At 42.8% G+C, this 21706-nt stretch overlaps 1 protein-coding gene across 1 annotated transcript; it reads left to right on the plus strand.

Moving 5' to 3' along the window:
- The first annotated feature begins 10510 nt into the window (after positions 1-10510).
- On the plus strand, positions 10511-11494 carry LOC120399634 (olfactory receptor 51G2-like). Its single transcript, XM_039528115.1, has one exon. It carries the CDS (start codon positions 10511-10513, stop codon positions 11492-11494), a length of 984 nt encoding a protein of 327 aa, XP_039384049.1.
- The last annotated feature ends 10212 nt before the right edge of the window (positions 11495-21706 follow it).

A 21706-nucleotide genomic window follows, 5' to 3' on the forward strand; every position in this document is an offset into this window, starting at 1 on the left:
AACAGGGTTCTTGATCAGTTTGAGAAACTAAAGCTCTGCTTTCAGAAAGCCAAAGACAAGGAGAAAAACTACAATGCTGAACTTTTTTTTTCATATGTGCAGTTATCCAGGAGTAAAATGTATCTGATTTTGCTATGTCCAGTAATTCAGGAAGCCTGGAGGATAAACTGAACGTTTTAGTTGGAAAGTGATAATACAGGAAATTGAGAACATTCCTGTTGGTGAGAGTTGTGAAACTATGTATTTTTGATGCCGCGACGCTGTATTAAAGTATGACCACAACCATTGAGTCAAATTACTCACCATATTGCATAGTTGCTTTCCAGCTGGAGCTTTCAGAACAGACACTAACTGTTCACATAGTCGAAGATGTCAAAAAAGGTGTCGAGATTTCATGTTGGAGTTTTTGAAACAGATGAAACAGAGATTGCCACCAAATATTGAGGTGATTGAATTGCTTGCAGGACTCCATCCTTCTACTGCGCTCAGCTTGGCATGACTTAGATTGTCTGATATCTCATTTTTGCCATTGGTTTGTGGAGACTTTGGACAGTTGAAGCAGCAGCAGTAGATTTTTGCCTTTGATTCACTGGCCTTAGGTTCAGGAAAACCAGGTTGAGCAGTTTGGGGGTGAAGTTCTCAAACACACGGATTCTGCTGAGGACAAAGACTTTAGTGAACTTGGCTTGTTTGCTCATTCATTACTCTCGCGACCTTTTAGCAGCACTGCAGTTGAATGATTGTTTTTTCAAATCAACTTGTTAAAAACAAAAGTGCACCACGAAAGGAATTATTGCACTGGTCACTGCTGATCTGTAGGACCAGCAGCAGTAGTATTCTACTCCCAACAAAGACAGCGAGAATGAAATGTTACCTTTTAGAGACTAACAGTAACAAACAAATTCAACTCAAAATATGGACATTTTCTACTAGCTACCAACCCTCAATCGGGATACAAGTACCAGTATTGAGGTTTTGATTTTGAATTTCAGTCATCTCACAGCTTTGTGGTTAATGTGGACCAACTCCTGCTGGTGATTGTAGATTATTTTTAAAAAAATCTTATCCGTACAAGGTATCTAATGAAATCTTCCATTTCTTTCTTGATGTATAGGCCAATGTGTTAATTAAAAAAACCTCCTTCGTTTCAAGAAATAGCTGAGGTTACTTTTAGGTTAGTTTTTAAGTCACTTTGGTCTATTATTGCAGTAGAAATCTGGCAACCCCAGAACCAGAGGGGCCCGGGAAGCAGCCCAGAAGGCAGAACTGGGCTGATGCCAGAGAAGCGGCAGTGAGACAGACGATCCAGGGCTGGGCTGGAGGCAGAGCAGCATTGAGGCAGAGCTGGGGAGCTGTAGCTGGAGCAGACCAGATCTGGGAGCTGGGTTGGCAAAGACCAGCTGCGCCTACTGGGAGCCAGAGCTGAGCTACAGGGGAGAGCAGCAAGGCCAGAGCCAGGATAGTGGACGCCGGCCTTGCCACAAGTAATACGGCAGTCGAGAAGAATAAACAGCTGGGGAGAGCAAGGAGGGCCCTTGGGCAGAGGGCCCAGCACAAGGAGAAGTCACCAGACAAGCGGGCCTCAAAGGGTGGATTCAGAAGGGAGGATGTGAATCTCATGGAAGGACAGATGTTAGGGAGAAGGGTTCTGCCACCTGCAGCCCGAGAGTGTGTGGCCATTGCCAGAGCAAGTGTCGGACCCACGGTATCACCACAGCATAGCCAGCACCTGGGCAAGAGGCCTGGGAGGTGTGAGGAACAAACTGGAAACATTTTTCACATCCCAGAGACAGCTGTTTGTGGGGTTTCCCATGCTCATGGAGTGTGGTTCCATGTTTCCTTGAACATTTCTCATTTTTTTTACAATTGCTGTTTAATAATTTATATTTGGATTGAATTTAGTGTAGTGATCAGTGGGTCAGGGAAGCGTCCAGTGTGAAGAGAGTGCCCCGGGGTGGGGACACCCTAGCCCTTATCCTAAGTGACTATGATGAGACTGGGTCTTCAGCCTGCCAGGAATCCTCAGCTGTGTCTCCATTTTGACACAGGAAAGTGGAAGGGGAATCCTTGAGATGAGGTAAGCTTCTGGGTATAGGGAGTGGGAGTAGGGACTCAGACCCTTTCACTAGCCAATTCCCCTTGTTGTATTTAATAAAATCACTTTTTACTTATTAATTAATCCAGAATATGTATTAATACCTGGGGGGGAGGGGCAAACAGCTGTGCCTATCTCTCTCTCTGTCAGTGTTATAGAGGGTGAACAATTTATGAGTTTATCCTGTTTAAGCTTTATACAGGGTAAAACGGATTTATTTGGGGTTTGGACCCCATTGGGAGCTGGGCATCTGAGTGTTAGAGACAGGAACACTTCTTAAGATGTTTTCACTTAAGCCTGCAGCTGTTGGGGGATGTGGTTCAGACCTGGGTCTGAGTTAGCAGCAGACTAGCGTGTCTGCCTCAAACCAGGGAGGTCACTGAAGTCCCAAGTTGGCAGGGGAAACAGGCTCGGGGTAGTCTCAGCATATCAGGTGGCAGTCCCAAGGGGTTTTCTGTGATCCAACCCATCACAGGAAGTGATGAGCTGCATCCCCCATTACCCATGTCCACGCAGTGCCCATCATTGCTCCAGGCTGCAGCCAGAGCTCGGGGCAGCTGTGAAGACCCGAGCCCTGGTGAAACCCTGGGCAGCAGAGCCCACAGGTTCAGCAGGTGGCAGGACCCGGGGGTGGTGGGCCTCTGGGGCTCAGAAGACCCTGTGGGAGTGGTGGGACACTGGGAGCAGCAGAACCTGTTGGGTCCATCAGCTGGACTGGCAGAGCCGGCGGGGACCTGGGGCCAGCCCTGGGCACAGGAACACCAGGTGCAAAACCTGGGGATGCTGCAGTATCCCCCACGCTCCTACTTCCCATGCCTAAGGATATTAGTCACTGGTGAAAAGATGTGTAACTTGTGAACTCTTCATATAAATGATAAAAGTTGAAATGTATAATTTTGGGAAGTGACTAATGCCCACAGGTAAGTCAAAAACACGGAGACCTGATAGAAGGGTCAGAATTTGGGAAAGCATGTGGACATGGAGACATTTTTTTTAATCCGGAAGGTGGAGAAATCTTCCAGGGGAGAGGCTATTTTAGATTTGATTTTGAAAAATAGGGAGGAACTATGGTTGAGAATTTGAAAGTGGAAGGAAGCTTGGGTGAAAATGATCATGAAATGGTAAAGTTCATGACTCTAAGGAATGGTAGGAGGGAGAACAGCAAAATAAAGACAATGGATTTCAAGAAGGTAGACTTCAGCAAATTCTGGGAGTTGGTAGGCAAGATCCCATGGGAAGCAAGGCTAATGGGAAAAACAACTGAAGACAGTTGGCAGTTTTCCAGAGACATTATCATGGGCGCAAGAGAAAACTATCCCACTGCATGGGAAAGAAATAGGTAGTATGGGAAGAGACCATTCTGAAGATCTTCAATGATCTAAACATAAAAAAAAATAAAAGTCCTACAAAAAGTGGAAACTAGGTCAAATTACAAAGGACGAATATAAACAAATAACACAAATATATAGGAACAAAATTAGAAAAGCCAGAGCACAAAATGAGATCAAACACGCTAGAGACATAAAGGGTAACAAGAAGCCATTCTACAAATATATTAGAAGCAAGAGGAAGACCAAGGACATGGTAGACCTGTTACTCAACGAGGAGGGAAAACAATAACAGAAAATGTGGACATTGCAGAGATTCTTACTGATTTGTTTTGGTTTTCACCAAGAATGGTGGTGGTGACTGGATGTCTAACATAGTGAATTCCTGTGGAAAATGATGTAGGACCAGAGGCTAAAATAGGGAAAGAACAAATTTAAAATTACTTAGACAAATTAGTTGTCTTCAAGTCACCATGGCCTAATGAAACGCATCCTAGAATATTTAAGCAACTGATTGAGGAGATATCTGGACATTAGCAATTATCTTTGAAAATTCATGGAAGACAGGAGAGATTCAGGAAGACTGGAAAGAGGCAAATATAAATAGAAAAAGGGAAATAAGGGCAACTCGGGGAATTACAGACCAGTCAGCTTAATTTCTGTACCCTGAAAGATAACGAAGCAAATAATTAAGGAATCCATTTGCAAACATCTGAAAGATAATAAGGCGATAAGTAATAGCATGGATTTGTCAAGAACAAACCATGTCAAATCAAATCAATGTCAATAGCTTCCTTTGACAGGCGAACAAGCCTTGTGAATGGGGGGAAGTGGTAGACGTGGTATATCTTGACTTAAGTAAAGCTTTTGACACTGTCTCGCATGACCTTCTCGTAAACAAATTAGGGAAATAAAACCTAGATGGTGCTACTATAAGGTGGTTGCACAACTGTTAGAAAGCAGTTTCCAGATCGTAGTTATCAATGGTTCACAGTGATGCTGGAAGGGCCCTACAGGGATCACTTCTGGGTCCAGTTCTGTTCAATATCTTCATCAGTGAGTTAGATAATGGCATAGAGCAGGGTTCCACAACGCGGTGCCCGCCGGCGCCATGGCGCCCGCCGGGGCATCTAAGTGTGCCCGAGTACTTGCTGGTGGACGAACATCCGCTGAAATGCTGCCAACAAGCTGTGTCATCCAGAGGCATCACTGACAAAATGCCGTCAATTTTCAGCGGCATTTCGGTGATGACACTGCTTGTTGGCAGCATTTCAGTGTGATAGGGAAAACATCCCCCCACCCCGCTTATAGGCTCAGAATTTTGAGCGTATCTTAACCCCCCTTGCCTCGCAGGCCCAAGGCCTGTAGCTAGAACAATTGCTGTGTAAGAGCAAATGTTGGAACTTCTGCAAAACTTGTTTATCTGTACAAGGGGCACCGGGGGGGGGGGGGAGGAGAGGGAGACCAGAGAAAGGGGAACTGAGGGAAGGAACAAAGAGGGCCCATACGTGCCAGCTCAGTCAGAATGCGACAAGAGCCTTATCCAATGCAACTGCAAAGGAGGGGTCTTAAAACAGGAAGACCACCAACGTAACTGCCAAAGCAGGAAAAACCTAATATGGAAAATATTAGGATAGCTTGCTTGTTTTGCACACGTTAATTCCAAATAAGGCAAAATTTATTGAGTGATATTTTGTGGTTTTAGCCTTTATAAGCTTGATGAAATTTGTAATTGGGAGGGGCAGCTAACCCTTGTATGGGGACATGCTGTTTCTCCCTGCTTGTATGAAAAATAAAGGTGCCTCAGGCTGTCTGATCTAAAATCAACTGTGTGGTGAATTTTCCACAACAAGCGGCAACACCTATTGACGTTGCCGATTATCGGTGGAATTTTGGTGGATGCTCGTCCGCCGCCACGGTCCTCCGTGGCTCGTCGTCTGGCGCCCGCCAGATGAAACAGGTTGGGGATGACTGGCACAGAGAGTACACTTATGAAGTTTGTGGACAATACCAACCTGTGAGGGGTTGCAAATGCTTTGCAGGATAGGATTAAAATTCAAAATGATCTGGACAACCTAGAGAAATTGTCTGAAGTAAATAGGATGAAATTCGATAAGGACAAATGCAAAGTACTCCATTTAGGAAGGAACAATCAGTTGCACACATACAAAATGGAAAATGACTGTCAAGGAAGGAGTACTGCAGAAAGGGATCTGTGGGACATAGTGGAACACAAGCTAAATATGAGTCAACAATGTAACACTGCTGCCAAAAAAAAAGGGAACATCCTTCTGGGATGCATTAGCAAGAGTGTTGTAAGCAAGACATGAGAAGTAATTCTTCCACTCTACTCGATGTTGATTAGACCTCAACCAGAGTACTGTGCTCAGTTGTGGGTGCAACATTTCAGGAAAGATGTGGACAAAGGTCTAGAAAACATGACCTATGAGGGAAGATTGAAAGAACTGGGTTTGTGCAGTCTGGAAAAGGGAAGACTGAGAGGGGACATGATAACAGTTTTTATGTACCTCAAAAGTTGTTACAAGGAGGAAGGAGAAAAATTATTCTCCTTACCCTCTGATGATAGGACAAGAAGCAATGGGCTTAAATTGCAGCAAAGGAGTTTAGGTTAGACATTAGGAAAAACTTGGGAATCCAGTGGGAGCGGCAATTGGTCGAACCTCCGGATGGGGCAGGTAAACAAACCGGCCAGGCCCACCAGGGGCTTTACCTGAACAAGTGGCAGCCCTAATTTGAGAACCACTGTTCTAGATAGTGCTGGTCCTGCCATGAGTGCAAGAGACTGGACTTGATGGCCTCTCAGGGTCACTTCTAGTCCCATGATTCTATGATTCTAAGGAATCCTGCAGGACTGTGAAATTTCAGGACTACTAACTGCCATCTATAACCTATCATTTAAATCAGCTTCTGTACCAAATGACTGGAGGATAGCTCAGGTCACACCAATTTTTAAAAAGGGCTCCAGAGGTGATCCCAGCAATTACAGTCCAGTAAGCTTCACTTCAGTCATGGGCAAACTTGTTGAAACTAAAGTAAAGAAAAAAATGTCAGACACAGAGATGAACATAATTTTTTGGGGAAGAGTCAACATGGTTTTTGTAAAGGGAAATCACGCCTCACCAATCTACTAGAATTCTTTGATGGGATCAACAAGCATGTGGACAAGGGGAATCCAGAGGATTTTGCACACTTAGACTTTCAGAAAGCCTTTGACAAGGTCCCTCACCAAAGGCTCTTAAGCAAAAACTATCATGGGATAAGAGGGAAGGTTTTCTCATGGATTGGTAACTGGTTTAAAGGTAGGAAACAAAGGGTTGGAATAAATGGTCAGTTTTCAGAATGGAAAGAGGTAAATTGTGGTGTCCACCAGGGGTCTTTACTGGGCCCAGTTCTATTTAACATATTCATAAATGATCTGGAAAAAGGGTAAGGAGTGAGGTGGCAAAATTTGCAGAAGACACAAAACTATTCAAGGTAGGTAAGCCCCAGGCAGCCTGCAAACAGCTACAAAAGGATCTCTTAAAACTGGGTGACTAGGCAGCAAAATGGCAGATGAAATTCAATGTCGATAAATGCAAAGTAATGCACATTGGAAAATATAATTTGAATTATACATATAAAATGATGGGATCTAAATTAGCTGTTGCTACTCAAGAAAGAGATCTTGGAGTCATTGTGGATAGTTATCTGAAAAACATCCACTCAATGTGCAGTGGCAGTCAAAGAAGTGAACAAAATGTTGGGAATCATTAAGAAAGGGACAGATAATAAGACAGAAAATATCATATTACCTCTGTATAAATCTCTGGTACTCCCACATCTTGAATACTGCATGCAGATGTGGTCGCTCCATCTCAAAAAATATATATATTGGAATTGGAAAAGGTTCAGAAAAGGGCAAGAAAAAACATTAGGGGCATGCAAGAGATGCTGTATGAGGAAACATTAATAAGACTGGGACTTTTCAGCTTGGAAAAGAGATGACTTATCGGGGATATAATAGAGGTCTATAAACCATGACTGGTGTGGAGAAAGTAAATAAGTGTTATTTACTCCTTGTCATAACACAAGAACTAGGGGCCAACAAATGAAATTAATAGGCAGTAGGTTAAAAACAAATAAAAGTAAGTATTTTTTTTCACACAACACACTGTCAGCCTGTGGAATTCCTTGCCAGAGGATGTTGTGAAGGCCAAGACTATAACAGGGTTTAAAAAGAACTAGATAAATTCATGGAGGACAGATCCATCAATGGCTATTAGCCAGGATGGGCAGGTATTTTGTTCCTAGACTCTGTTTGCCAGAATCTGGGAATAGGTGACAGAGGATGGATCACTTGACGATTACCTGTTATGTTCATTTCCTCTGGGGCACCTGGCATTGGCCACTGTCAGAAAACAGGATATTGGGCTAGATGGACCTTTAGTCTGACCTAGTATGGCAGTTTTTATGTTCTTAATACTGAGGGGACATGATAACTGTTTTCAAGTACATAAAAGCTTGTTACAAGGAGAAGGGAGAAAAATTATTCTCTTCAACCTCTTACGACAGGACAAGAAGTAATGGGCTTCAATTGCAACAAGGGAGGTTTAGGTTGGACATTAAAAAATCACCTAACTGTCAGGGTAGTTAAGCACTGGAATAAATTTCCTAGGGAGGTTGTAGATTCTCCATCATTGGAGATTTTTCAGAGCAGGTTAGACAAATACCTGTCAGAGATGGTCTAGATAATACGTAGTTCTGCCATGAGTGCAGGGAACTGGGCTAGATGACCTCTCAAGGTCCCTTCTAGTTTTATGATTCCATAATAGTCTGCATGATATTTGGGCTCAATAAAGCACAGACACATCCAGGTCTGTCAGTCTGGCACCTTTCACAAGAACTAACTTCTCTTTGAGAAAAAAAAATGCCCACTCAATTCCTGACCGAGAACAGGTCAGTGACTTTCCTCTCACTCACATAGTTACACCATTTAAACCAGCTCTGAGATGGATGACTGCTAAATATTCCAAAATGTTTTGTGAATTGGGTTACCCCTTATTCCTGGAAGCTGCACCAGTGAAAAACTTTATCTTTTAAGTATTTTCTATTTGTGCTGGTCGAGCTAAAACATGTAACAGTGAGATCCACTGTGATTCCCAGTTGATTAACTCATCCTCAAGAGCTTTTACCAGGTGCGGTATAAATACTTCCACATTACGTGCCTGACAGAACGAGGGAATGTTTCTGCACAGAGCGTTCAAGCTCTGCTTCCTCAGGAGTAGATGATGAACCCTCTCCAGCTTCTATTTTAGTGGCTTGGTAAGTGCGCTGTTCGTATTGCATCGATTTCAGTTATATTAATAGCAGTCTCAACTGGTCTCAACTGCTTGAAACATTTAATCTTTAACCAACGAGAGCTGCACATTTTTATTATCAGCATCATTATTCGTTATTTTATTCAGGACCCAACCCCCTAGGAAGATAGATCCCTGCCTTCTGGCACCTGCAATCTAAGGCGCAAACAGTGGTGCAAACATTACCTTTGTAGGCTGGAATTGTCAGGAGTGAGGAACCCAAACCCCAGTGAAAGTGAGCTTGTGTTTTTAACTCTCTGTGGCACTTTTCCATGAGTGCCATTGGCTTGCCTGCAGCTGTGTATGGTGACAAGGAATGTAGGAATGGCCATACCACGTCCAAACAGTGGTCTATCTAAACTCATAACCTGACTGACAGTGACTAGCACCAGACACTTAACAGAAAGGCATGCAAGTAACCCCGGATTGGCAAATACTGAATAATCTGACTATAGTTTCTAGCCTATGGGAGACTGTGCTGTGACCTCTGAAAGAGAGACATACACTCTCTTTGCTTCCTACAGCTTCCAGAGGCATGGCACTTGCTTGGCATATAATACCTCCCAGAGTATCTGCTGGGATATCCTAAGTGGGATAATCAAGCTCTTTATCTTTGTTCCATCAGAACTTAATCTCAATGCGGGTTTAGCCTGGGTAAGGGATAGTTTGGCCAGTTGATGACCCTAGGAGTATGCACACACCTAAGGATAGGGTTTTTTTCACAGTAAACGGGTGCACATGGCAAAATTCCAGGTTGAGGAATGTAAGTGGTGCATAGGTCATGTGTTGGCTCTCTGCACAGGGGTGGATTTCACCCAACGTGAGCAAAGGGGGCATCTTGAATGAAGACAGCACATGGGCGACATTCACAGTTTTCAGTGGCTCCCTTCCCCTCCAACAATAACATCGTGTACACAGGCTGGTGTTTATAGCTAAAACACAGCAGAGCTGGGTTCCGTTCCCTGTTCTGCCACAGCCTCCCTTGGGTCACTCTCAGTCATAACTGAGTAGTTTGTACAAATGCTTCTCAGCCCGTGCACCATTCACTATGCACATAATTGTTTTCCTCTCAGAAGATTTTAAAATAGCTAAACCATTTACTTTTTTAACATGGATCCAAGCTAAAGAGTTGAGATCTGGGTCCAGACTGAAACCTTGCAGGGGTGTTCTGATCCAGTGTTTTGGTTCAGGTCGACTCTGCTTTTCTTATGTTCCATTTAACAATTTGAGTTCATACAACTCTTCATATTCTCTTCCTATTCTTCAACTCTTCCAGTCTAGTGAAGGGGCACTCAGCTGAGAGCCGGGAGACCTGAGTTCTGTCACTGATCTCCTGCGTGGCCTTGCACAAGTTCCTTACCTGTTCTGTGCTTTAGTTTCCCCCTCAGTTAAATGAGGATCTACATCCTCCTTCCCACGAGTGTCAATGCACTTTGAATCAGACCCATGGACACTTGTGCTCTTTTGTAAATCACTTTGAGATTTATGAATGTAAAGCTCTATGTAAGCACGGGATATTATTAGTAATGGAGTTTTATAACTGATCTGGGGATCGGTGAGTACCACGAGGGTTTTTAATCAAGGTACTGACTCCAACCTCTCTGTAGAGCAGGGGCAGGAAGAGCCAGATTTTCTGTCATGGTCTCACATATTTTTTAAAATGTTGTTTTTAATTGCAGGTAATGTGGTATTTTAAACTAACCAGAACCACCCCCTCACCCCTGCACATCATGCCAACCTGCAACAAAACCGACATCAGTCCTGCAATGTTCCTCCTGGCAGGAATTCCAGGGCTGGAAGCTGATGGCCCCTGGATCTCCATCCCTTTCTCTTCCCTGTACCTCAGTGCAATTTTAGGAAATAGTCTGATTCTGTTTGTGATCAAGACACAGCAGAATCTCCATCAGCCCATGTACTTGTTCCTTTCTATGTTGTCTGTCACCGACCTTGGTTTATCTGTTTCCACCTTGCCAACAACGCTCAGCATCTTCGTGTTTAACACCAGAGAAATTGGCATTGATGTCTGTCTGACCCAACTTTTCTTTATTCACACTTTTTCCGTCATGGAATCCTCTGTACTATTAGCCATGGCATTTGACCGCTTTGTTGCAATACACCACCCGTTGAGATACGCTTCAACTTTAACCAGTGCTAGGATAGGAAATATAGGGCTGGCGATAATAATTAGGGGTGCTGGTCTGCATATACCATCTGTCATTCTTCTCAAGAGGTTGCCCTACAGCAAGATCCAACCTCTCTCTTATTCATATTGTTTGTATCCAGATGTTATGATAATGACCTGTGCAGATACTACGCCCAGCAGCTTCTATGGTTTGTTTGTTGTCCTTTCTTCTCTTGGATTAGACTCAGTGCTCATAATTTTGTCTTACATCATGATCTTTAAGACTGTGCAGAGTATCACATCCTGGCAAGAGCGTCTCAAGGCTCTGAACACCTGTGTCTCCCACATCTGTGCCACCCTGCTTTTCTATACCCCGCTGATCAGTTTGTCTATGATTCACAGGTTCCAGACAAAGGCTCTTCCTCAGAGTCAAATTCTTCTGTCTTATCTCCATTTCCTCCTCCCCGCGGTGATCAATCCCATTGTATACAGCATAAAAACCAAGGAGCTTCGTAAACGGATCATGAAGATCTTTCAAAACTATTCAACTAACAGGCTCCAGTGGGGCACTGAGTTGGTTCTGTCACACTAAGCCAGTGATGGTTAAGCAACCAGCAGGCTGATTGAACTAAAAGCAACCTTTAAGGACATATTAGAAAAGTATTGAAATGGTAAACAGGGATATTCCTTGTAGATATTTAGCAAAGACATGGTAAATAGACTAGAATTCTTGAAATGTAGTCCTGTATTGTTAGAGAATCAGAAGTAGATATTAATCTTATTCATCTTGGTTAACTATATTTTATTAGAAGTTCAGCGATGTGATTTAATTAGCTTGCAGATGCTCAATTTCAGTTCCTGTCTTTAATGTTACACTACTATACTCTATTGATTCAGAGATGAAAAGGGGACATTAACGTTTAAATGAAACTTGTAGTGTAGTAATATCATTGTCTTTATTTCTTTTTGAAGTTTGTAGTAAACTACCTCGGAAACGTTTGAATGGTGAATTGCCTTATGCTAATCAATGCAACTAGTTATTGGTGTATGCCTAGGAAATAGAGATTTACTTCAAAGCAACCAAGGACATTACCTATTCTTCATCCAAGGAATGCCTGTAGTGATTATTTGCAGACAAGAGGCTAATCAGCTGAACTTCAGTTATAAAGGGATTTGGGGGCCTCAATCTTACTATCTCAGATCTGCTTAAACTTTGTCAGAGGAAGTTCAAGTCACAAGACTGAGGAATTCTGGATTAGCCCTGAAATTCTTATGGAAGAACTTGAACTAATGCTGCACAGGGACTGCCTACTGGACTATGACTTTTTCCATGAATCCCAGAAGGATTTCTACAAATCAGCTGCCCCACCATGTCTGCTATGAAACTGACCTAAGAACTTGATTCATATCTGTATGTATAATGATTTTATACCACAATAACTCTCTTTCGTTTCCTTTTAAATAAATACATTAGTTAATAAGAATTGGCTGTAAGTTTGTATTTGGGTAAGATCTGAAATATTCATTTACCTGGTGTGTAATGTGTCCAATCTCTTGGTAGCAGTAGAACTTCTCTTGGGAACGGTAGAACTTTATAGATGGTGAATAAGATTTTAAATAACCCTCAATATATAGACTTGGTTGTCTGGGTGGGAGCCAAAGGTTGGATTGCTTAAAGGGAACTGTATTTTGGCTTCTTGGTAACCAATAAGGTATTATAGAAGCTGTTTTTTTTTTACTGGTTCAGTGAATCTAAGTATAAGAATAAGCCACCAGTTTTGGAGATTGTCTACCCTATTCCTTACAGTTTTTGCCGGATTGAGTATTCTCAGTATAGCCCCTCCAGCAACTCTGGTTACAGAGTCCCTGTCTGGGTTCCCTCCCCACTCTGAACTGTGGGGTATAGATGTGGCGACCCGCATGAAAGCCCCCCTAAGTTTGTATTCCACTAGTTTAGGTTAAATCTTCCCCAAGGTACAATTACTTTCCTTGTCCTTGGACGGTATTGATGCCACCACCAAGTGATTTAGACAAAATTTCAGGAAAAGGGTCACTTGGAGTCCCTGTTCCCCAAAAATATTCCCTCAAGCCCCTTCACCCCCTTTCCTGGGGAGGCCTGAGAATAATGTGAGTACCGACCAGACCTTTGTCTCTAGGACACTGAAAATCAATCAGGCTCTTAAAAGAAGAACTTTACTTAAAGAAAAAACAATCACACCTGCAAAAATCAGGATGGAAGGTAACTTTACAGGGTAATAAAAAGATTTAAAACACAAGGATTCCCCTGTAGGCTCAGCTTCAAAGTTACAAAAAAAAAAAGGAATAAAACTCCCTCTTAGCATAAGGAAAATTCACAAGCTCAAACAAAAGATAATCTAACACATTTCCTTGCCCTTACTTACAATTTTTGTAATCTTAGATGCTCATTTCAGATATGTTTTCAGGAGATGTTTTTACTGCCCGGTCTTTCTCTCCACCCAGAGAGGGAACAACAAAGAGAGCACAAACAAAACCTCCCTGCCAAGATTTGAAAGTATCTTATTTCTTTATTGGTCCTTTTGGTCAGGTGCCACCCAGGTTTTTGAGCTTCTTAACCCCTTACGGGTAAGGATTCAGTACAGCTGCTCAGAAAGGATTTTATGCTACCCTTAGCTCTTTGTTTATGACACTCCCAAAAGGAAAGATTGTAGTGTTCACCCCACAAAATTCCAGTCAGCAAAACGTATGCCCTTAGAGCTTCTCTTTCATGAATAAGATATCTTGTTTCGTACAGGAACTTGGGGGTGTTCAGTGGAATGCATATAAGGAAGACAGAGTTTTAAGGGAGAAAGATTACATGCATTCATTCCTAAACTAATAGGAGGTTGACTTGTAAATTCTCTAGAAACTCATTCTGCACTCAGAGAATAAGTGTTGGCTGAGGTTACACTGTGTTTTTCATACATACAGAAGTTGTATCCCTGTTCTAAGGGCAAAACTTGACTAATCTTTAACTATGGCTTTGCTACTGATGCCTCCATAATAAAATGTAATTTTTCAGCATTGTTACCTTGCTCTTTATTGTAAATAATTGTTATTAATATTTACTTATTTGTTGAAATCCTTCCTTAATATGCCATTCTTTAATAAAATTTGCGTACCATGAAGCCTTCTGTTAAACTGTTCCCCACCATATGCCATATGCATCTTTATAAATTATAAAGCTAGAAGGGACATAATGATCTAATCTAACTTCGTGTATAATACATCATTGAATTACACCTAGCAATTCCTGCCTCAAGCCCAAGAACGTGTCGTTGAAATATAAGATTTGTTGGAAAGACCCACTCAGGTCACCACTGTTGTATATGTCCATTGCAGTGTTTTTTTCTAGCCTTTCCCGGTCACCCAGAGAATCTCAGATCTGTATTTTGTCTCCATTGACAGCCCATTCCTGCCAGGCGAAGTGAGTACCTAGTTCCAAACACTTCTCAGGCAGAGTGAACCCTTTTGTTTGTTTGGAAACCAACCTACACGTGCATTTGTTAGCCAAAAGGATTTGGTGAACGATTGGTCATATAAGCCCACATGGCATAGCTTCTAATCATTGATTGGTTGACTATCAAAATGACCAATAATGCCCCCCGCTCTCTCCTGAGAGTGCAGATTAGGCCCATGTATTTTGCAGTTTGGGTGTCTGTCTAGGAACGAGACCTATCTACCAGGTCTGGAGGCAGTGGGCCAGGTACCCAGCCTTTTTCCAGATCCTTTGCAGCAGAGGGGGCATTTAAGTTCTAAGGTTGAATTAGAAATCTTCCAACTTTTAAACAGAGGGGGCTCCAGCTGAAGTGCTTCTGCCTGTCACAAGGAGATTATCGCCTGGGGAGAAAGAGAAAGAGAGATGATCTCGCAGATACCAGGTCCTATGTAGGTCAATACCAATAACTTACATTCCACCCAAAAGATGATGGGCAGCTGGAGCAGATCTCAGATCACTGATATTAGTTGTTCAACACCATATATGCTGCTTAGCAAACAGGTCACTGCATTGTTGTGATGGGTTCCCTGGGGTGCAAACTCAGACTGGGGTACCACTGAGCCCTTAAACCTCTCCAGTTGCTGCACTTACACAGCCATCCACAGGCAGGGACACACCCAGCTGAGTTACATGAATGCTTTCGTCAGCTACTTATGAGCCAAAATTAGAGAGACTCCAGCCAATTCCCCCAGTTCCTCAGCCTAGGACCTCAGAGATGTACATCTTGCTGTGGTCAGAAGCCTGACCATTTTAAATTTATTATTTACTCTGCCTATCTCTCAATATGGAGAGGACATGCACCAGCTCTTGTTCCTGAGCTGATTTCCCCAAGCTTTTCATGCAAAATACACAGGCTTAGATAAAATATAAAACAGATATATTAACTACAAAAAGATAGATATAAGTGATTATAAGTAGTAACTGTACAGGCAGATCAAAGTGGATTACGTAAGAAATAGAAGTAAAAACATAATCTGAGTTCTATAAACTAGACAAGATTTGAATCAAGCAGTGTCTAACCCTGATAAATAATACAAGCAGATCACGGATCTTCCACGATCAGGCTGGGACCAACTCCTCAATTCAGTCTTTCTTTTTGGGACACGTTTCCAGGTGTTGAATTGTGAGGGGAGTGAGGGCCAAGGGATGATTTCACTATCCACATTGATGGACCTATCCTCTCTGAATTTATCTAGTTCTCTTTTGAACCCTGTTACAGTTTTGGCCTTCACAATATCCTCTGGCAAGGAGTTCCACAGGTTGATTGTGTGCTGTGTGAAAAAATACTTCCTTTTATTTGTTTTAAACCTGCTGCCTATTAGTTTCAGTTGGTTAGCCCTAGTTCAAGTGTTACAAGAAGGAGTAAATAACACTTCCTTATTTACTTTCTCCACACTAGTCATGATTTTATAGACCTCTATATATCCCCCCTTAGCTATAGCTTTAGCAAGCTGAAAAGTCCCAGATGTGGTAATAGTTTTAAGAACATAAGAACATAAGAACGGCTGTACCAGGTCAGACCAAAGGTCCATCTAGCCCAGTATCTGTCTACCGACAGTGGCCAATGCCAGGTGCCCCACAGGGAGTGAACCTAACAGGCAATGATCAAGTGATCTCTCTCCTGCCATCCATCTCCATCCTCTGAAGAACAGAGGCTAGGGACACCATTCTTACCCATCCTGGCTAATAGCCATTTATGGACTTAGCCACCATTAATTTATCCAGTTCCCTTTTAAACATTGTTATAGTCCTAGCCTTCACAACCTCCTCAGGCAAGGAGTTCCACAAGTTGACTGTGTGCTGCGTGAAGAAGAACTTCCTTTTATTTGTTTTAAACCTGCTGCCTATTAATTTCATTTGGTGACCCCCTAGTTCTTGTATTATGGGAAGAGGTAAATCACTTTTCCTTATCCACTTTCTCAACATCACTCATGATTTTATATACCTCTATCATATCCCCCCTTAGTCTTCTCTTTTCCAAGCTGAAGATTCCTAGCCTCTTTAATCTTTCCTCATATGGGACCCTCTCCAAACCCTAATCATTTTAGTTGCCCTTTTCTGAACCTTTTCTAGTGCTAGAATATCTTTTTTGAGGTGAGGAGACCACATCTGTACACAGTATTCGAGATGTGGGAGTACCATGGATTTATATAAGGGCAATAATATATTCTCAGTCTTATTCTCTATCCCCTTTTTAATGATTCCTAAAATCCTGTTTGCTTTTTTGACCACCTTTGCACACTGCGTGGACATCTTCAGAGAACTATCCACGATGACTCCAAGATCTTTTTCCTGACTCGTTGTAGCTAAATTAGCCCCCATCATGTTGTATGTATAGTTGGGGTTATTTTTTCCAATGTGCATTACTTTACATTTATCCACATTAAATTTCATTTGCCATTTTATCATCCCATCACAAAACACTGCTGACCTCTTTCAGCTTCCCCCATCCCCACACACCCTGTCACTTGGCCTTTCCGTGAATTCCAGACTACCAGAAGATTCTGCAGCTTTCTGAAGCAAGGGGCTTTGTATTAGCCCTTTGTGAACAGGGTTCTTGATCAGTTTGAGAAACTAAAGCTCTGCTTTCAGAGAGCCAAAGACAAGGAGAAAAACTACAATGCTGAACTTTTTTTTTCATATGTGCAGTGATCCAGGAGTAAAATGTATCTGATTTTGCTATGTCCAGTAATTCAGGAAGCCTGGAGGATAAACTAAACGTTTTAGTTGGAAAGTGATAATACAGGAAATTGAGAACATTCTTGTTGGTGAGAGTTGTGAAACTATGTATTTTTGAGACCGCGACGCTGTATTAAAGTATGACCACAACCATTGAGTCAAATTACTCACCATATTGCATAGTTGCTTTCCAGCTGGAGCTTTCAGAACAGACACTAACTGTTCACATAGTCGAAGATGTCAAAAAAGGTGTCGAGAAATCATGTTGGAGTTTTTGAAACAGATGAAACAGAGATTGCCACCAAATATTGAGGTGATTGAATTGCTTGCAGGACTCCATCCTTCTACTGCGCTCAGCTTGGCATGACTTAGATTGTCTGATATCTCATTTTTGCCATTGGTTTGTGGAGACTTTGGACAGTTGAAGCAGCAGCAGTAGATTTTTGCCTTATGTTCAGGAAAACCAGGTTGAACAGTTTGGGGTTGAAGTTCTCGAACACACGGATTCTGCTGAGGACAAAGACTTTAGTGAACTTGACTTGTTTGCTCTTTCATTACTCTCGCTACCTTTTAGCAGCACTGTAGTTGAATGATTGTTTTCTCAAATCAACTTGTTAAAAACAAAAGTGCACCAACGAAAGGAATTATTGCACTGGTCACTGCTGCTATGTAGGACCAGCAGCAGTAGTATTCTATCCCAACAAAGACAGTGAGGATGAAATGTTACCTTTTAGAGACTAACAGTAACAAACAAATTCAACTCAAAATATGGACATTTTCTACTAGCTACCAACCCTCATTCGGGATACAAGTACCACTATTGAGGTTTTGATTTTGAATTTCACTGTCATCTCACAGCTTTGTGGTTAATGTGGACCAACTCCTGGTGGTGATTGTAGATTTTTTTTTAAAAAATCTTATCCGTACAAAGTATCTAATGAAATCTTCCATTTCTTTCTTGATGTATAGGCCAATGTGTTAATTAAAAAAACCTCCTTCATTTCAAGAAATACTTGGGGTTACTTTTAGGTTAGTTTTTAAGTCACTTTGGTCTATTATTGCAGTAGAAATCTGGCAACCCCAGAACCAAAGGGGCACGGGAAGCAGCCCAGAAGGCAGAACTGGGCTGATGCCAGAGAAGCGGCACTGAGACAGACGATCCAGGGCTGGGCTGGAGGCAGAGCAGCATTGAGGCAGAGCTGGGGAGCTGCAGCTGGAGCAGACCAGATCTGGGAGCTGGGTTGGCACAGACCAGCTGTGCCTACGGGGAGCCAGAGCTGAGCTACAGGGGAGAGCAGCGAGGCCAGAGCCAGGATAGTGGACGCCGGCCTTGCCACAAGTAACACGGCAGCCGAGAAGAATAAACAGCTGGGGAGAGCAAGGAGGGGCCTTGGGCAGAGGGCCCAGCACAAGGAGAAGTCACCAGACAAGCGGGCCTCAAAGGGTGGATTCAGAAGGGAGGATGTGAATCTGATGGAAGGACAGATGTTAGGGAGAAGGGTTCTGCCACCTGCAGCCCGAGAGTGTGTGGCCATTGCCAGAGCAGGTTTTGGACCCACGGTATCACCACAGCATAGCCTATGTTTGAGAATTTGAAAGTGGAAGGAAGCTTGGGTGAAAATGATCATGAAATGGTAAAGTTCATGACTCTAAGGAATGGTAGGAGGGAAAACAGCAAAATAAAGAGAATGGATTTCAAGAAGGTAGACTTCAGCAAATTCTGGGAGTTGGTAGGCAAGATCCCATGGGAAGCAAGGCTAAGGGGAAAAACAACTGAAGACAGTTGGCAGTTTTCCAGAGACATTATCATGGGCGCAAGAGCAAACTATCCCACTGCATGGGAAAGAAATAGGTAGTATGGGAAGAGACCATTCTGAAGATCTTCAATGATCTAAACATAAAAAAAAATAAAAGTCCTACAAAAAGTGGAAACTAGGTCAAATTATAAAGGACAAATATAAACAAATAACACAAATATAGGGGAACGAAATTAGAAAAGCCAGAGCACAAAATGAGATCAAACAAGCTAGAGACATAAAGGGTAACAAGAAGCCATTCTACAAATATATTAGAAGCAAGAGGAAGACCAAGGACATGGTAGACCTGTTACGCAACGAGGAGGGAAAACAATAACAGAAAATGTGGACATTGCAGAGATGCTTACTGATTTGTTTTGGTTTTCACCAAGAATGGTGGTGGTGAGTGGATGTCTAACATAGTGAATTCCAGTGGAAAATGATGTAGGATCAGAGGCTAAAATAGGGAAAGAACAAATTTAAAATTACTTAGACAAATTAGCAACAAAGAATCCTGTGGCACCTTATAGACTAACAGACGTTCTGCAGCATGAGCTTTCGTGGGTGAATACCCACTTCTTCAGATGCAAGTGGTGGAAATTTCCAGGGGCAGGTTTATATATGCAAGCAAGAAGCAAGCTAGAGATAACTAGGTTAGTTCAATCAGGGAGGATGAGGCCCTGTTCTAGCAGTTGAGGTGTGAAAACCAAGGGAGGAGAAACTGGTTCTGTAATTGGCAAGCCATTCACAGTCTTTGTTTAATCCTGAGCTGATGGTGTCAAATTTGCAGATGAACTGGAGCTCAGCAGTTTCTCTTTGAAGTCTGGTCCTGAAGTTTTTTTGCTGCAGGATGGCCACCTTAAGATCTGCTATTGTGTGGCCAGGGAGGTTGAAGTGTTCTCCTACAGGTTTTTGTATATTGCCATTCCTAATATCTGATTTGTGTCCATTTATCCTTTTCCTTAGAGACTGTCCAGTTTGGCCGATGTACATAGCAGAGGGGCATTGCTGGCATATGATGGCATATATTACATTGGTGGATGTGCAGGTGAATGAACCGGTGATGGTGTGGCTGATCTGGTTAGGTCCTGTGATGGTGTTACTGGTGTAGATATGTGGGCAGAGTTGGCATCGAGGTTTGTTGCATGGGTTGGTTCCTGAGCTAGAGTTACTATGGTGCGGTGTGCAGTTACTGGTGAGAATATGCTTCAGGTTGGCAGGTTGTCTGTGGGCGACGACTGGCCTGCCACCCAAGGCCTGTGAAAGTGTGGGATCATTCTCCAGGATGGGTTGTAGATCCCTGATGATGCGCTGGAGGGGTTTTAGCTGGGGACTGTATGTGATGGCCAGTGGAGTCCTGTTGGTTTCTTTCTTGGGTTTGTCTTGCAGTAGGAGGCTTCTGGGTACACGTCTGGCTCTGTTGATCTGTCTCCTTATTTCCTCGTGCGGGTACTGTAGTTTTGAGAATGCTTGGTGGAGATTTTGTAGGTGTTGGTCTCTGTCTGTGGGGTTAGAGCAGATGCGGTTGTACCTCAGTGCTTGGCTGTAGACAATGGATCTTGTGGTGTGCCCGGGATGGAAGCTGGAGGCATGAAGGTAGGCATAGCGGTCGGTAGGTTTTCGGTATAGGGTGGTGTTAATGTGTCCATCAATTATTTGCACCGTAGTGTCTAGGAAGTGGACCTCCCGTGTAGATTGGTCCAGGCTGAGGTTGATGGTGGGGTGGAAGCTGTTGAAATCATGGTGGAATTTTTCCAGAGTCTCTTTCCCATGGGTCCAGATGATGAAGATGTCATCAATGTAGCGTAGGTAGAGAAGGGGCGTGAGTGGACGGGAGCTGAGGAAGCGTTGTTCCAGGTCAGCCATAAAAATATTGGCATATTGTGGGGCCATGCGGGTGCCCATAGCGGTGCCACTGATCTGGAGATATATATTGTCATCAAATTTGAAATAGTTGTGTCTGAGGATAAAGGCACAGAGCTCAGCAACCAGTTGTGCTGTGGCATCATCAGGGATACAGTCTCTAAGGAAAAGGATAAATGGACACAAATCAGATATTAGGAATGGCAATATACAAAAACCTGTAGGAGAACACTTCAACCTCCCTGGCCACACAATAGCAGATCTTAAGGTGGCCATCCTGCAGCAAAAAAACTTCAGGACCAGACTTCAAAGAGAAACTGCTGAGCTCCAGTTCATCTGCAAATTTGACACCATCAGCTCAGGATTAAACAAAGACTGTGAATGGCTTGCCAATTACAGAACCAGTTTCTCCTCCCTTGGTTTTCACACCTCAACTGCTAGAACAGGGCCTCATCCTCCCTGATTGAACTAACCTAGTTATCTCTAGCTTGCTTCTTGCTTGCATATATAAACCTGCCCCTGGAAATTTCCACCACTTGCATCTGAAGAAGTGGGTATTCACCCACGAAAGCTCATGCTGCAGAACGTCTGTTAGTCTATAAGGTGCCACAGGATTCTTTGTTGCTTTTACAGATCCAGACTAACACGGCTACCCCTCTGATACTTAGACAAATTAGTTGTCTTCAAGTCACCATGGCCTAATGAAACGCATCCTAGAATATTTAAGCAACTGATTGAGGAGATATCTGGATATTAGCAATTATCTTTGAAAAGTCATGGAAGACAGGAGAGATTCAGGAAGACTGGAAAGAGGCAAATATAAATATAAAAAGGGAAATAACGGCAACTCGGGTAATTACACACCACTCAGCTTAATTTCTGTACCCTGAAAGATAACGAAGCAAATAATTAAGGAATCCATTTGCAAACATCTGGAAGATAATAAGGC

This window comes from Mauremys reevesii, linkage group 1 (assembly GCF_016161935.1).
Source record: "Mauremys reevesii isolate NIE-2019 linkage group 1, ASM1616193v1, whole genome shotgun sequence".
Classification (NCBI taxonomy): Eukaryota; Metazoa; Chordata; order Testudines; family Geoemydidae; genus Mauremys; species Mauremys reevesii.

Excerpts from the sequence above, each read along its gene's own strand:
- LOC120399634 (XM_039528115.1), top strand. The coding sequence starts at position 10,511 with ATGCCAACCTGCAACAAAACCGACATCAGTCCTGCAATGTTCCTCCTG.